This window comes from Atractosteus spatula, chromosome 7 (genome assembly GCF_055471065.1).
Source record: "Atractosteus spatula isolate fAtrSpa1 chromosome 7, fAtrSpa1.hap1, whole genome shotgun sequence".
In the NCBI taxonomy this organism is placed as follows: Eukaryota; Metazoa; Chordata; class Actinopteri; order Semionotiformes; family Lepisosteidae; genus Atractosteus; species Atractosteus spatula.
This window is the reverse complement of record NC_142712.1, coordinates 21,053,714-21,071,113: the sequence shown is the minus strand read 5'-3', so window position 1 is coordinate 21,071,113 and position 17,400 is coordinate 21,053,714. Positions and strand designations below refer to the sequence as shown.

At 40.6% G+C, this 17,400-nt stretch overlaps 1 protein-coding gene across 4 annotated transcripts in view; it reads left to right on the top strand.

Moving 5' to 3' along the window:
- The first annotated feature begins 9,039 nt into the window (after nucleotides 1-9,039).
- Nucleotides 9,040-17,400, top strand: part of LOC148830715 (leukocyte surface antigen CD47-like) — a 31,352-nt gene continuing 22,991 nt past the window's right edge. For 3 of the 4 annotated variants that reach the window (XM_088920146.1, XM_088920145.1, XM_088920144.1), the window contains exons 1-4: nucleotides 9,040-9,658; nucleotides 12,500-12,835; nucleotides 13,244-13,351; nucleotides 16,181-16,267. In XM_088920146.1, the coding sequence (XP_088776272.1) occupies nucleotides 9,604-9,658; nucleotides 12,500-12,835; nucleotides 13,244-13,351; nucleotides 16,181-16,267 (586 nt within the window). In that variant the 5' untranslated portion in view covers nucleotides 9,040-9,603. The remainder of the gene's footprint in view (nucleotides 9,659-12,499; nucleotides 12,836-13,243; nucleotides 13,352-16,180; nucleotides 16,268-17,400) is intronic. The other variant, XM_088920143.1, reaches the window with a different exon arrangement.

Below are 17,400 nucleotides of genomic sequence, written 5' to 3'. Positions count from 1 at the left end.
AAAAATACCACAGACTGGGCAATAGGCACATTCAATATTCTATCGCTGATATCGGCAGAAGACAACCCGAGGAAAGCCAGGCACTAGACCCACTCATAGGCATGGATTTCAAGAAGGTGATATCCAACAATGAGAAAAGGAGAGGAAAAAAGGCTCACCACTCTATCGCTGATATTGGAGTGCAATATGCATAGCGGCCGGACAGGGGTTAGCCCGGACTCAGCAGTTCAGGAGTCTTAAACAGTAAAAACCAATGCCCTCAGGCAGCGGACGTGGGGCAACCTGGTGCTAGGCGGGTCTCAGGACGTCCGAACATCAATGCTGAGCGAAGAGGAGTGAGTGATCCAGAAATATATAGCCCCAGACAGAGAGATACCAGAAGGACAGCAAAGCACGGGAAACTAGGGACAGAACAGAGTGGGAGCGCCCTCTGGCTCCAGAAGGCGTGACATCATGTATCTCACGCTGATTGGCGTTCTTATGCAATGAGAATGAGAGTTGTGTTGTGAATCCCCTACTCACCTGACACGACCTCCTTTTAAAAGCCTTGGTATGAACATGGAAGATACACAAGATCTAGAGACCACTTAACAAGACAAGGCATCTTCACGCAAAGCACAGGTCTCAGATTTACAGCTTTCATGGTTTCCAAGGATGGCCACCACCTCTTCTGATGACAAATGTTAATCAGCATTACCTTTGTCATGTCTGTTCAATAAAATGTCTGTCAGTCAGGAAAGCAAAGCTATTAACATCAGCAGTTACGCACGAAGTGAAAAAATAGTTTATAGTGTTGGCTCTCAAGATCAGCCCTTCCACTGCCCTGGCACATCAGTATCTGTAACTTGTCTACTATTAAAAAAACATGCCAGCAGCTATGTCACCCTGCAGACCATAACTGGCAGCACACTGAAGCTAAGCAAGTGTGAGTCTGGTCCATACCCAGATGAGAGACCTCCTAGGAAAAACTAAAGTTGCTGCTTGAAGAGGTATTAGTGGGACCAGCAGGGGGTGCTCACCCTGCAGTCTGTGTGGGTCCTAGTGCCCCAGTACATTGTGATGGGACACTCTAATGTTGCAACGCTCTGTGGAAAGTGAAGGGCATGACAAGGCACAGAAAGGTGTCATGGCCATCCACTGCTTCCAATACAGATGAGCTGCATGAAGTACAACTTTCTTTGACAGACAACATAAACATCTTAAGATGTTGGCTCCATGGATCAGCATCAGCTGTGTTTGCTTTTTCTTAAATTTAAGTCTCTGCAGTCTTCAACATCCCCTGTCCAATTGTCAAGACCATGCCTAACCCTTTTACTTAGGAAGTGTATTATTTTGCTTTATCAGTGTATTCCTCAACTTTTCCAAAATTACCTCTTTCCTACCTATATCTCTAGGCTTAACATGCTACTTAAGAACTTACTTTCACCCTGTGCCTTTTTTTCTACTACATGTTCTGTAGTAGCCACTCTTTGTCTAATCTTACTTTACCTAACATTTCTTGTGGCCTGAAGACAGCACTTTTCAAAGCTATCAGTTATTCTAGACTAACCCTTTTCCCTTCCTTTGAAAAACTGAAAACTCCATTTTAATTTTCATCCCTATCTCATCTCCTTTCATTCTTCATTTCAGCTGTGCCATTACTACAGGAAGTTTCAGATCCACATTCCACATTCTCAGTTGTTCCATTTATTTCTTCCTCACTGTCCCACTCAATCTCTACCGCTAGTAAATCTTTCATACATACATCCTCCCTCATTTCTTGTTCAATCTTTTTAGCCTTCTTCTTCAGTGTATGCTCGCAAAACACAGCTTCCCGATCTTTAACAGATGCTTTAGCCACAGATAAAAAACATAAAAAATGTACATCTAAGCAAGTAAACAAGTATACCTCACCTCTGACAAACTCATTGATGTCTGTCTGTCATTCCTTTAGATTACATACTAGTTTCCTATACCTTGCATTCATTTTGACACGATCGCTACTCCTCCTCCTCTTAAGGGCGCTCCAGCCCTTCCTCGCTCTCTCCCATTACCCACACCTGTTCCCTATTTCAGTTCCTCCTTAAAAGCCAGACGCAGATGTCACTCAAGGCTCTTCATTGAATCCCATTTCGTGAGAGCCCGGGTCCTGCTGCGTCTGGCTCCGTCATGGTTTTAACCTTCTGTTCCTGATCCCCCCCGCCGGTCTCAACCCAGTTCATGGTTTTAATTCCCTCGGATGAATCTTTCTGGCATTGGACTTACTCTTCTGTCTTGGATTACCTGTTTGGATTTCTTCATGGATTGTTCGCCCCGGACTCACTTCCCCTGGACACCTGCTAACCTTGGACACGCCCCCCTGTCTCCATACCCTACTCCTGCATGATTTTTTCCTACTGTTTCCTCACTATTCCGCATCGTGTCATCTGCATGGGGCCCGGAAAGAACTGTTCGTGACACATTTCTAATATATGCTATTTTTTAAAAGACCTCTCCAGACAGTCTGTTGCTACAGTAGATTGTAAATAAGTTCTAGTACTCTGCATCCTGCAACAACTTAGCCTAAACTTAAATCCTCAATACTGCATATACTAATTTGTTTAAATCACAAATATAATGTGTGAATTCCAACAATGCATTACAGAGAAAAGCAGTACCGTAGAACATCAAATTGATTTAGTTTCTTTTAAAGGGAACTAGAGAAATGAGAAAAGCTGGTCAACAGATCTGTCTTTTTTTGGACCGATGACTACAGCATCCTGCTCGCTGGTGTAACTAGATCCACACAGAACACAGAATGTCCAATATGTTCAAAATTTGTCTGCCAGACCAGGTCTTGTGAAAGCGATCATATTACACCTGTCTTGGAGTCCTTGCACTGGCTTTCTATCATGTTTCAAGTCAACTTTAAAAACCTCATAAGGTCACTGTTACGGATTCGGCCAGTGAAACCGAAACCAAGTAGTGAACCCACTTGCGGGAGCCAACAGAGACAAGTCGTGATCCAAATACCGTAGCAGAAGGAGAGAGCCGAGAGTCCAGGGGAAGCCAGTGATCCAAACAGGGAGAGAGTAGCCAAAGCCAGACCGTAATCCAAAACCGTAGACGAAGGAGAGACCCGAGAGTCCAGGGGAAGCCAGAGAACCAAACTAGGAGAAAGCAACCGAAGCCAAGCCGTAATCCAAAAGACGTAGTAAAAGGGGATAAACCAAAGTCGGAACCAGAACAGTACGAGGAGGTAGAAGGCGTAGCGCAACTAAGTAGCTCGAAAGGGAAACCAATACTGAGCGAGGGGGTAGGGAAAGACTAATGTTTAAATACCAGATGAGACGGAGGTGTGGTGGTGAAAGCGTACACTGATAGGTGGACTGATGAACTTAGGCTACGCCTTCTTCTGCCTCTTTCGTTGCCGAGAGGCAGGGATCGTAACAGTCACTTTATTGGCCATATACAATTTCTTGTATTAGGAATTTGTCTTTTTCGCATACCCCAACTTGCTCTCCATGAGACACACAGACAGGGAAAGAAGCTTGGGGTCAGAGCGTAAGGTCAGCCATTTATACAGCACCCCTGGAGCAGTTGGAGTTAAGGGCCTTGGTAAGGGGTCCAACAGAGTAGGATTCCTCTGCCGGCCATGGGATACAAACCGGCAACCCTCTAGCCATACTGTAGGTACAGATCCTTAGCCACACATCCACCGCACTGCCCACATGTTGAACTATTAGGCTACTATAATGGCTTGGCACCTCAGTACCTATCTGATTTTTCTGTCTACTCCCACCTCGCAACCTTTGTTTATCTGACTCTGGTCTTCCAGATATCCTCAACCTCATTTACATTCTATGGGTGACAAGGCATTCTCTTGCTACACCCCAAAGCTCTGGAATTCTTTCACCAAGGATTGAGAGACTCATCTACACTGACTGCATTTAACTCTAAACTCAAAACTTGTATTTTTAAAAAGGGTTTTACTTAATTAGTGTCTGTGTCTGCTCCATTTTCTAATTTCCAAAACCCTTGTCTTTCTAATATAAATTTACTATATAATTTCTTTCTTCTCTTTTCAGCATAGAATAAACCTATTACTTGTTCCTTTGCAGCCTACGCTTGCTGACCGGAATAAAGTTAGCTTGAAGTTTAAAAACGATTTTGGCACGCCTGTATCGCTTTCACGAAACCTAGGGTTTTGAAAACTTGCTTTGTGTATAAAGTACATTGTGACTGTTTTATCAGCCTTCATTTTATCGTTTTTATGACATTTTTTTGACCAAGCACGGATATTCTTTTGTCCATATCTTTGCAATGGAAGCACAGAACGCCTTCAAACCAAATGCATTTTAAAGACCACAACTTGTGGAAATTTCCACAGCCTCTACATCAAACTATCAGTGAGCAAATTATCTTTTCTTAAACCTCCGGTTTTTCATCTATGTGTAATTACGCACTAACTGGAACCCAGGGGGACTGCTGTGTACACAGCTTCACAACACGAGAAATACTGCTCAATATGGCTTTGAGCGAAAAACCCGTATATCACCATAGGAAGCAGAACAGCGCAGTCTCCAATTACCCAGACTGTAAGCACAGGAATAAAGCTTTGTTTGATTTCTGAAACCCTTTCTTTATGTCCTGTTTTCATTCAGGTAAGGGTCAACTATATTCACAATACTGCTGACAGCAGGAAAATTCAAATATTCTTTACTCAGCAGCTAATTAAAAACAGCTCCCATAATGTTCAAACCGATTTTTTTCTCACGCTTCTATTTAATGTGGCACTATGCACTGGGATAGGGGAATGCTATTCGCAAGCCAATAGCTTCTAAACCACAGCACCCACAATGCTGCAAGTAAGTGTTTTACACACTAAGCAGGTCCTCCGACCTTTCCCAGCTTTGTTTTGGGTTGTGAAACTTTTCTTTATTTTTTTAATGATTTTTTGAAGATAGCACTACAGGTAATACACTGGAATAGGGGGGTCGTCTTCATGGCTCAATAGCATTTCAAGCACAACAGCCACAGTGCTGCAACCAGGTGTTTTACACACCAGACAGCCCCCCTAACCATATACAACCTTGCTTTGGGTTGTGGGACTTTTTCTTATTTTTCTATGATTTTTTTACTGTAATCAAGTGTTGTGCACACTAGGCAGGCTTCCTGACCTTTCACAGTTATGCTTTGTTGTGTGAAACTTTAATTCTCTTTTTAGGATTTTTTGAACATGGCAACTTCCACCGAAATGGGTGGGGTGCTCTTCAATAGCTTTTTCATCTATACACACAAACGGATGTAACCAAGACACTCAGAACCAACAGAATCAACCTGAACTCATAGAAAAACAAGAATGCCCCTGAGACACCTGCACCCCCCACCTGGACCACTCTGGTATTAACACCCCCAAACCAATCCATACCAGCTAACAAGACTCAGAATCGGTGCAACCCTTCAACCTGGACCAAAAGCAGGATGGGACAAGAACCTGCACCACACTACGTACCCTTCATCCAGACCAGCAGGACAGCTGGACCACAGACAGCACCATCATGTAACCCCCCAGTTCACTCCAACAGAAAAGCCGAACTGACCCCCACCAGCATGGCTATCCTGCAGCTCTGGTCACACCAGTAGGCCCAATGGGCTCAGAGCTAGGGGACATATGGCACCTTGTGAGCTTGATCTGCACCAAGCCCACGAGCTGAACCAACAGTTTTTTACAACACACAGGTTTGTATTTTTTGGCTGAAGATGAAAATGTCTAACATAGGTTGTTTTGTTTCTAGCAAACAATAATAATAGTTGTAAAAATCCAAACACACGTAATGAGATCACTCTCTGTCAGTATGTGTAACATTCTGGGCCTGGGCTCCTCTGTATTTGGGCTGAAGAGAGTTCAACAACATTATTAAATGGACTGACATCATAATTTGACAAGATACATTGTTTAGGGGAGACTTGACTTGACCCACTGTCCCCCTGGTATCGTGAAGCTCATTGTCCCTTAGCTTACCAAAACCAGAATCACTTGGGGCTCTGGGGGGATCGGTGTATGCAAAATATGAATTCCACCTCAGCATGGATGAGTGAATTTCAAACCACAATAAAAGTCAGATGTACACAGTAACTTGTAAATCCTCCAATTTACATCACAAAATAAGCAAAATATCCAGGTATGCGCAGCACCATATTCTGCGATTCAGAACAGGGCAACAACATCCAGTGACGTGAAGCAGCCCAATTACATTGTAAACAAGCCAGCTTGTGAATACATCTCTTTCAATCCAATAGAATTCTTGCACTCAATTTCGAGATGGTTTGCCGAGAAATACTACTTACTTGTTAACTTTGCATGCAGATCACGTTGCGCGTAGGAACATTTCTGCGGTAAAATGTCTGCTGTACAACCTTTACTTATTCTCTCATACTGTACATCGCATTGCATTAATCATTACAGTGACTACTGAGCAGGAAGTCCCACTTCAATTTGCGCAAACTCTTGCTCTCATCCATGGTGAGACCAGGTGTTTGGGACAACATGGCGACTTACAGTACTTTCACAACATTCACGATTTTGTGCTTAATTCGAAATTTGTCAAATATTTCTATACCGTCAATGACTTTATTTTGTTAACTGAAATGTGATAACCTGATAAATTTGGTCTGCAGTTCGTCTTTAAAGACTCCATATTAAATAAAGTTTAATATTGTAACGCCCTCGCCCGGTGGTGAGGAGGAAGCGCACCTAGGCACTCATAGTACCGCTGGGCAGGCTGGGAGTTGTAGCCGGGGAGAGTCCGAGGGTCAGCACAATGACCAGCAGCTGACCCTGCATATGTAAATAGTGTCATAGCAGTTTTAGTGTCTGGTGTAGCCATATAAGTGTATAGCCTGTTGTTAAGAGGGACCACCCTAACGATGTGTACGTGTTCCATCAGTCTCCTCATGTGGTATATATTGTGTGTGTTGGTCAGAAGAATAAAAGCTGTCGCTTGGTTCACTAATTGTGTCTCCACTAGTCCTCTGTCCTAAAAGAACCTGTATAGCTACATTGGTGTCAGCAATGGGATGGGATAGCCCTTCGCCGAGGATGGCGGGTTAAGCGGGGGGAGAGTGTGTAAGAGCTGGTTTACCAGAGTGGTGATATCACTGCCCTTCCCTGTAATAGCAGGACCACAGCTGCTGGGTTGGCGAGAGATCTCTCTTTAGCTCACCAGGTTCGGTTCCTGTTGAGTGATGCTAGAGGCCCAGGTTCAAGTCGCTAATGGTGGGGGGCTGACCTGTGCAGGCAGCAGGCGAGGGTGCCCACGTGAACCCCGAAGTGTTATAATATTATTGTTGTTATAGTGAAACAAGGTTAGACTTTCCCTGGTTCGAAAAAAAAAATCTAAACTGTACTAGTTTGCCACTCTTCTCACACCCTCTTTATTAAATGGCTTTGCATATTGGCCAATTTAATTGTACTACTCTCTCCAAGTGTTATGTTTGTCCAGTCTAAACACTGCAGTTTTTCTCCACCAAAAATCATTAATTGGCTTGACGTGTTAGTAAATTAGTTAAATGCAGTTAGAACAGTTCATTGATAGCTCTAATCCTAGCCTTGTCTGTCTCACTGACGTATCAAACCCATCTACAACTTTAGGAAAGATAAGAGGATTGCATTATCTTCTCTGTGCTTGCCCTGTCTTCTAGATTTGTAATTCTTCTGAAAAAAGTCCTTCTTGAGAAACTAAACAACATCTTGCACCACCTCTCTGTGACAAAATATACACTGAGCTCAGCCTGACACCTGCTCTCCGAGTCCTAAATTCATCCTGCTACCAACATGGAAAGTAATCTTTATATTTCCATAGTTATCTTTATTTAATGGTTCCATTAGTGGCCAAGGTTAAATTATTTTCTTGGAAAATTTCTTTTAGGTGTTGCAAACAAAAAAATGTGACTTTCTTTAACAAAATGTAAAAACTTTCCCCTGGCAGTCTACCTGAATACCCCACTATTTGAGAAGCCTTCCATGCGCCATGTTTGTCATTAAGTTCATATAAGATTCTCTGTCAGAATTGCTCTGTTTTTCTATTTCATGCGTGCTAATTTTCTGACTTGCAATCCCATCTATACTCTGCTTTCAAACCTTCATACTCTCCCTGCTAGAAATGCACCTACTCATTCAAGCTCCTCTGCTAAATCTGCTTCAGGTTCACATATTCTTTTGTAATACACAACTTTCTGTGGGTTTTTGTTTTTGCAAGTGTCCCTGCACCTACCTAATGCATCCTCCATTCCTCTTCTGCAAATGTGCCTTGGCTTTGTCTTACATTTCAAATACTCCCTTTCTCAAACTTGTTTGCTTGTCTGCATTTTTTGTATCTTTATGTCTAAACTATTTACATTCCTAACACTTTCACTTACTAACTTTATATTTTCCACTGAATTTCAGCTTCAGCCTTAAAAAGCTTATGTTCTCTCTTTTGTTACTTGCCCTACAGAGCTCTTTCATCCTCCAGTTTTCAACATTTTTTTTATTTACGATCACCTAATTAGTGCAGTTGACATGGCTTAAATCACTCTTTCCTGAACTTTCCATAACAAGCACTAGTGCTGTCTCCAATGACATCATCCTCAACTCAGCTTTCACTGCTCAGAATTTAACTTTTTTAATTTCCAAGTCCAAATCTTTTAGACAGGCATTAGCCAAAACTAAGAATAAGATCATTTATTCAGTCTTGATAAGAAGTTTATTAGAATTTAAGAATTTTATTTTACTTTTCTTTGTAGACGTATTTTACATTCCGTTGTGTGGAATGCTAAACTATAGTTTCCTGTCCAGCTTTTCTATTATATTTTCTATTAGGCACTATTACTGTTTATTACATGTATGGTTTTGCTCGTAATAATGGTAATGTCTTGTGTTTTTAATATCAATGTATTTCAGACAAATATATTAACTACAGTATCTAGTACTTGAATGTAAATATTGTAACGGATTCGGGTTCTAGGGCTTGTGCCCTCGCCGCACCCACGCCAGTTTATCCCTCCACCGCATGGGCGCGAACCCGGCTCTCCAGCGTCGCTCAACAGGGGTCTTGGCGGCTGAGCTAAGAAAACCCTTCCTCAGCCCGTGCTGCCAAGATCCCTGTTATGCGTATGGGGTGTATTCCTTACAATATTTATCAGTTGAAGGCTTGTGTGTTTTTTTATTCAATAATCAGTTATTGTAGGATTCGTCAGAGATCTCTGTGTATTTGAAATTAATAGGACACAAGGGAATAACGATTTTTTTAAATGTATTTTTCTTTATTGATTTCTTGTCCCGATTCATTCAGAAACATTTCCGGTAACCTCCCCATTCGGCTCTGACGCGTCGTCTTTCCGATAAATGATTCTGTTCTGGGAAGAGCGAGTTAGCTGATGCGCCATCTTTATTCCAGTCCCTTAAAATTATTTTTTTGGTTTCAGCTTCTGTCTTCTTCCGGAGCGGTGTTTTGTTTCGGTTTCACTCCCAATCAGTGATCTCGTTGTGAATAATTTCGGCTTCACGCAAAGATCCAAGATCAGGACAGATACCTCCTTCTAAAAATTAAGGAATTTTTGCGGTTTGGAAAAGAGAAAACCAAAAGCTTGCAAGTGCAGAAGATGAGGTCGCTTGCAATCTTTGTTTCACTTCTGTCCTTGGTGTTGCTGCACTCCGGTAAGGCAGAGGAGTTCGTCTGGGTTGTACTGTAATTTCAGCAGATGTGCTGAGAGGGGCGAAAACGAGTTTATTATTAAGGCATTCACTCATTTACACTGACCTGTTCCACCAATACAGCATCAAAACGAATATTTCCATACCTTGATGCATGCTAGCATATATCTGTCCTGTCGAAATATGACGCTTTTTTTTGTTACACCTGCGAGTTTACGTGGTCAGCAGCCATCTGTTCTACTTTGCACACCACACCGTGTATGGCACCACGAGTGTCAATCCCAGGCCAGGGGTTTTCCACAGCCCAAACCCCCTGGCTACTAGTTACTTTACACCTTTCTATCTGCATACTGCCTGGCCGGCTTTATGATCAGGGTTTGGGGATAGGGAGTCTTTTGTGTTGTTTAATAATAATAAAACCTGAAGTGGAAGTTCAGTACGCTAGTGGTGCCACCCTCTTGTGCATCGCAAACGTACTCTTTTTAAATTCCTTGTTTTAGTAGTTAAATCAAACCCTAATTCGGGTGGGAAAACGGTTCGGTTTGGATTAGCGATCTAGTTTTGTGGGTTAATTGACCTGGCTGCGGAAACCCTGTACCAGGGTGGGACTGTTGTTGGACAGTCCTTTAAAGACGGAAGCTACCAGGGCGGAATTACAAATCGAAATGTAAGAGCGACTCGGCAAAAGGCGTGTTATGCATAGCGGGCCTTTTTGCGTAAGAGGCGATGTTACGGGTTTGACCTCCCGCTGAATTCTTGGTTTACTCTTCATTTCGTGTAGAACATTACCCCCTATTTGAAGATTAAAGAGTCGCCCTACCTGACCACATAAATCACTATAGGTTTTCTATTTCCGTTACACCTTAGGTGATATTGCACATCCTATTCAACCACAGATGAAATTGAAGTACTACTGTGTTCAAGTTGTTTTTTAATCTTAATGTTTTTACGAGTACTTTTGAGTGTTTAGTTGGCCGTTAACACTTTTGATTTTTATTTTTTTATTTTACATCACTTGAAGAGTTACCTTAATTCTTAGTTTCCCTAAACAAGTTTTGTACTAATTTATAGTACAAATGAACTCAAAATAACTTTTCGCTCAGGGTGGCTGTCCTGTGTCTACTTGTGTGGGCAGGTCTGGGAATTTTTGCAGAAAGAAATGCAGCTTCATTGTGCACCTGGGAGCAACCTTCCTGTTTTGTGTTTTATGAACAGGTCTATGAGTTTTGCTTTATTGCTTGACTCACTGGAGAAAGGGCATCGTCAAGTTCTGGGATTTCCGACAATGGTCCTGGGGTTTTCCCCCTCTGCTGGAGTTTTTTCCAGCTGAGTTCTTTTTGACTTAGTGGCCTATTGAGCATAGTCCTAGTTTGCTTTCCAACTGAGATTAGCTGAAGAAAGTAAATTACAATTAATTAACCTAAAGAAATCAAAACTATTATTTTAAAATTCATATTTCATTCTTCATTTTTTATACACTTGTGTTTCCCAAATATTTTCTGTTCTATGCATTGCACATTCAGAATTTCTTAACTGTGTTTTGTTTTGTCACTGTGTCACACCAGGAAAAAACAACCTGTGCACTGTTGCTGCCCTCTCAGATTCATGCTCTCTCAGATCTACTGTCCTTTTTAGGAGAACAGACGTTTGTCTGTCCCTGACGTCACTGCAGTCACACAGATGTCCAGTCGGTCCCGGATGTCACAGTTATACATACAGCTAAGGATATCGGGCCCATGCAGCTGTTCTACAGTGTGGAATCTTATTTAACTTTACATAGATTCATTTTTATTGGAAGTGTAAAAAGAATCAGAACAGAACTTAGAAGTTCAATTCTCTCAGCTTGCTGCTGTAGCAGTTAAACCATTACCAATTGTTAATTAAACCATGGTTGTCATCAGATAAAGAAGCAGATTTAAATGTGTTAAAATAAGGTCTTTTGCTGTCTGTGGAGAGGATACACATGAACAATTTCAGAAAAAAAGTGCTGTTGGAAGCACTAGAAACATTAATAACATTAGCACTAGATAACATTAATGCCGAAACAATAGAAGCAGTAAAGAGGATTAGTAGTGTGTTCATATTAAAAAGAATCCTGAAATATTATTAGTTGCTGTGAAGCACTGATTCAGCTGGATCAACAATCAGCCAGTGTTTTTCTTTGCTGTGACAACAGTTGCATCAAAGTCAGCTGCTGCTAAGTTGCTTAGCTGGTATTGAATACAATCAGGGGCAAATCGTTTTCATACGTAATAGATTACTAGAGCTCTGAAGTGCTAAAAAAGCCTTTTCAGGAACTTTTGCATTCATTTGTACTTTAAACTAAAAATATAATTGTTCATTTGAATAATGAAAATTCCTGTAGCTCTGTATATTTATCTGGGTGTTTCTGTTTACATTACGTAACGAGCAAAATAAATTAATTGCTATTATTAACATAACAATGATGGAGTATAGTGGCTGAAGAATATTTGGGATTATCTACAAAACGGATGCGCATCTTTCAAAGTGTAGCTTGCCAATGCATACTGTATATCCCGCCCATTGTTGATTTAATTAGTTTACTGAATTCTTATGAAGATTTGATTTTATAACTGTGGCTCTTTACAGTGCTGTTTTTTTGTACGTTTTACAGCAGAATTAATTCCAGCACTAGGACTGGTCTTGTAGAAACATTTTTAGCCTTATTTGGAGTAAACAAAGCCTTTGCTGCTGTGGTAATCATCTCCTTACAGTTCTGTTAATAAAGTACCAGTGACATTCAGGTGGCACAATGCTCAGACTCTGTCATTTGTAATGGTTGATATTTTCCACAATGATCTTTGTCTTTCTGTTTCTCTATAGGGCAGGCTCAGCTGATTATAACCACAGAGGCGCAGTATGGCAACTACTGTTCTGCTGCATTATTGAAATGTTTCGTGACCAACCTGAGACTTAAAGACACCAAATATATGGTTTTAACCTGGAATATTTTAACCTGGAAAAATATTGAAGATATCTACCATTTTAATGGTGAAGATGGAAAAGAAGAGAAGTTTGGTTCCGTTGGTACACAGGTAGATTTAAAAGCCTTGGCACAAGGAAACGCTTCCATTTGGTTGAAATCCCCCAAACCTGGAAATTACACTTGCTACGTATTAGAAGGGAGCTCAGAGGGAAAAAGCACCTTCACATTTACAGGTAGAGTTTCATTTAAGTGTAATTATCAGCAGATTGTAATTCTGGTCATTGTGGCTCTTGAACTACAGAAAGTATAATGGCGCTGAAAGTCAAGGGATTGCACGACTTAAAACAAATTTCAAGACCCCACATTAAAATAGCTTTATCTGGAGTGAGTGGGAACACAATTTGAGAAAAAAAAATCTTTTCTGTTTTCTGCTCATGTTCCCAATATTGTAACATCTCATGTTCAGCAAGTTTGTATTTTCTGTTTTACTTGCCAGGTAGTATAGTTGGTAAATGATACTGTATGTCTTAGTAATATGACAATGGAAATTTTAGATATGAAAATCTTTTGAATTTGAATGCATTTCGGTTGATCATCATATCATTTTAAAACTTACTTTCTTATTGTTTTGTGTTTGTTAGGAGTGTGGGGTAATTATACATTCCCAAGACCACAAGCATTAGTCCTTTATGTGGTGTTTGCTGCTGTGACTGTTGTACTCTTCCTCCAAATGCTTTTTTACCATTTGGGTAAGTATGTGTGTTTTTCATCATCCCTATGTACAAGATTTGCTGAAAGACATTGAAATAGAATAGAAGACCTAATTTTCATATCTCCACAAATACTAAACTATTTAATACATCAAACTTTTGATGAAAATGTTGAGAAATTGTTCATGCAAAACTAGTTGTACAAATAAGGCCCAGGTTTACATAATAAACCATATTACATATTCTACAAAACCAGGGGTTCCCAACCTTTTTTGTCAGCTGAACCCCTTCAACCTAAATTATTTGCCTCAGTAACCCCTTGATATTTTAACTAAATTAAACCTTTCAACAATTGTAGATAAATGCTATAGTAACCCTCTAAACATGCTTCTTTTCCTTTTGTAAAATATTAATATTACTACTTTTGTTTTTCTTATCCTTATTATTACATTGTTATTTATTAATAAGACTATTGAATTTGACATTGACGTTCCCGTCACAATCTCACGAACCCCTGGTTGGGAACCCCTGTACTAAACCATCCAAACTAAAATTCAGTTATATGCTTAACACAGTAGCACAGATGCTCCACTGAATGGAGCAGACTCAAGCACAGCAAGGCACCTTTGTAGAAGTAATTATAGCTGCAAGGCCTTTGGGGGAAATCTCTGCCAGCAAGTCTCTCATCTGCACACCAGCCTTGGTGCAATTTCTGCCTGTTCTGTTTGGCAGGTTTGCTAAAGCTGTCTCTAGTTTCAAGTCTTTCCACAAGTTCTCAGTAAGATTCAAACTATGATTTTGACTAATGCACTTTCTTTTTCCTGAGCCACACCAAATAGCATGTCCTAGTGAAAATTTAGTTTGTGTCCCCAGTGTTAGGCCCAGAGCAGGTTTTCCTCTACATTTTCTTAGAACTTTGTTCCATCTATTCTCCCATCAGCCGTGACAACATGCTGCCATCAACATGCACCATGTTTGGTTTGCATCAGATGTAACCCTTTGCATTAAGGAGAAAGTTACTTTTTTATCTTACCTGTATACAAAACCTTTTGACACATCTTAACGGTACCACTTAGGTGCTTTGTTGCAATCTCCATGTGGAATGAGAAATGGATTTTCCACACTGCTGTGCAGGCCAGCTTTGTGGAGCGACTGGAATCTTTATTAGGTTGTTTGGGTACATTAACTCCTATCTTAGCCATTGAAATCACCGTTGGCCTTACAATTGCATCACTAACCATTTTCTTTCTTCCCTTGGCTGCTCAATTTAAATGGACAAATAATAATAATAATTCCTTACACTTATGTAGCGCTATTCTGGACACTCCACTCAAAGCGCTTTACAGGTAATGGGGACTCCCCTCCACCACCACTAATGTGCAGCATCCACCTGGATGGTGTGACAGCAGCCATAGTGCGCCAGTACACTCACCACACATCAGCTATAAGTGAGGAGGAGAGCAGAGTAATGAAGCCAATTCATAGATGGGGATTATTAAGAGGCCATGATTGGTAAAGGCCAATGGGAAACACACCTGGGTAACATCCCTACTCTTTTCAAAAAACACCCTGGCATTTTTAATGACCAGAGATATTCAGGACCTCAGTTTTACATCTCATCTGAAGGACAAGTTTTACATCTCATCTCATCTTTTTGCAGTATAATGTCCTTAGATTTCCCAGGAGGTCTCCAATCCAGGTATCCAGCTTAGCTTCAGTGGGCTGCTAGTTGTGAGTTGCAGAGTGATATAACCGCTGGCTACCATTTAGACAGAGTCTGGGTGCCTTCTACTTTTGAATGACTGAAAAAGCATTTCAAAGGCTCTTATACAGTATCCTTCTTGCCCTTATACAACTTTACCCAAGTTGTTTAAAAACATTTTGCTCCATAGGTGAAGCTGTGCTTGAAATTCACTACCTTCCTGAGGGAATTTACAGGTATATTTATTCTGAAATCACGAGAACCACTATTACTGCACAGAGAGGACACTCAGCTAATCGTGTACAACATAACTGATTTATTTCACATAGGTGGCAGTGTCAGCATGTCTAGGCTGCAAAGGAACAAGTAAAGGTTTATTCTATGCTGAAATGAAAAGAGATACCCCTGAAGAAGGTTCTACAGCTGAAATGTTCAGTATGGAATAAACCTTTACTTGTTCCTTTGCATAGCTGATTTAGGTTTGGCAGAGCAAAAGCTCTGAGTGGTTATGCAATCACGATTTTTCTTTTATACCATCATATATAAACGATTTACTTCTTTTTGTCTGAAGCTGGACTTCTAAATCCTGAATTAAGCAACCAATGCAAGAATGGCAGGAATACCAATACAGGATATGTCCTAGTTTCTTGGTTTTCAAGATTCTAGCTGCAGCGTTTTTTGTATGCTGTATTGATGAAATAGTGCAATTTAAGATGGCAGAAGAAAGAACACTACAGTATTTTAACCTTGATGTTGTAAAACTGCATTTTGTGTCTTGGCATCAGACAGTTTTGCTAAACAAAAGTTCTTGAATAGCTGTAACACCTAAATGGATGGCTAGTTCCACTTGAATTGTGATATAATGGTTAGGGCCCTCGAAATGTATTTGGAAGCTTGTATGTTCAAATTCCCAATTGGGCACTACTGTTGTACTTTTCTAGCTTTGAGCAAGGGATTTCACTTAGATTGCTTTACCAAAATGCCAAACTGTATTTTGTGGTAAAATAATTTGCTATTAAATTAATAATGATCTTTCACATTATTGTATCCTTGAGCAAGAACTCCTGCAAAATGAAAAGTACTTGGAGTTTTTTTTATTCTTTAAGGAATGTTTTGTCATTCAAAATTTGTGTATTGTACATCACATTTTATAACTCTTTTTCAAGGTGGTTATGATCAGAAAGCTCAAGCATACGGTCTGGGGGTCTCCTCCATTGTCCTCATTATAGTGGGACTTTCATTATTTTCCAGTGGTAAGTTGAAAACTTTCAAAGTTTTCTTTGACTTTGATTTTGTTTTTTGTTGCTGTCTAAGTTATTTCAGGTTTCTGGTGTCATATTCAGTGATTGGAACTATTCTTATCATTGTTTATTAACTAGAGCTGGCTGAATTGTGCAACACCCATTAATACTCCTACTGGATATTGGATGGACATTGTTGCAAGGAATAGAATTGCTGTCTTCTGTGACAAAGGGGATAACAAGACAGTTTCAGTGATCCACCATCCTAGTCCCAGAGGGCTGATGTATCTATAGATTTGTAATGACTTGAATTACAGTATTTTAATGGTATCTCCCAGCTCGTCAGGTTCTCCTGATTTGAAGAGACCTACCAACCCTGTAGGAATATTAGCCCTCCAGGTCCAGCATTGGGAACCCCTGTGCTATGAGCAAGGGGAGTTATATGGGGCAGCCATTGCAGGACAAGGCAAGGGATAGAATGTTTCTGAAGATTATGTCACAAGAGCCTAAGATTTTGAACAATGTTATGGTGATCTTTGTCCATACTGTACCAAAGACTAAACCCCTCTGAATGAACAGACAGTTCAGAGTTTTGATCAGTTTACTAAGTCAGTTGTTCAGTTATGTCAGGAATAGCCATTTGCTTCTTGATATTTATAAACTCATGGGATTTGTATTTCAATTAATCTCCATGCTGCAAGATATATATAATACGTAAAGCTAGTTTTAGTGTCATTCAAGTTTCCCTTCTTCCCCACATTTTCATTTTTCTTTCATACATTCCACTAGGCTTCTCCCTGTAGCAGAGTCCCTGCTCGTCACTGGAGTGGGCACCATGGCAAGCTTTCCTAGCCACTCACAGCCCTCGACTTGCAGTTTCCCAGCTACGTAAACTTGATTAGTGGCTGTGTAGCTGGCCTGCGACTAGAATTGTCTTCTAGGTCCTGGTACTTCGGCGCTCTGGGAGACTGTAACCCAAAATTTACTAAACCAACCCCAGAACCTCACCAACTCCAGAACCGGACTCCCAGCCTTTGAAGACACTGCAAGTTTCACAGGGTTTGAAGGGAAGTTGGGTTCTTAGTCATAATCACAAACCCGAGCCCTCAAACTAAACCATAACCCATAAGCTTCAACCTGTCACC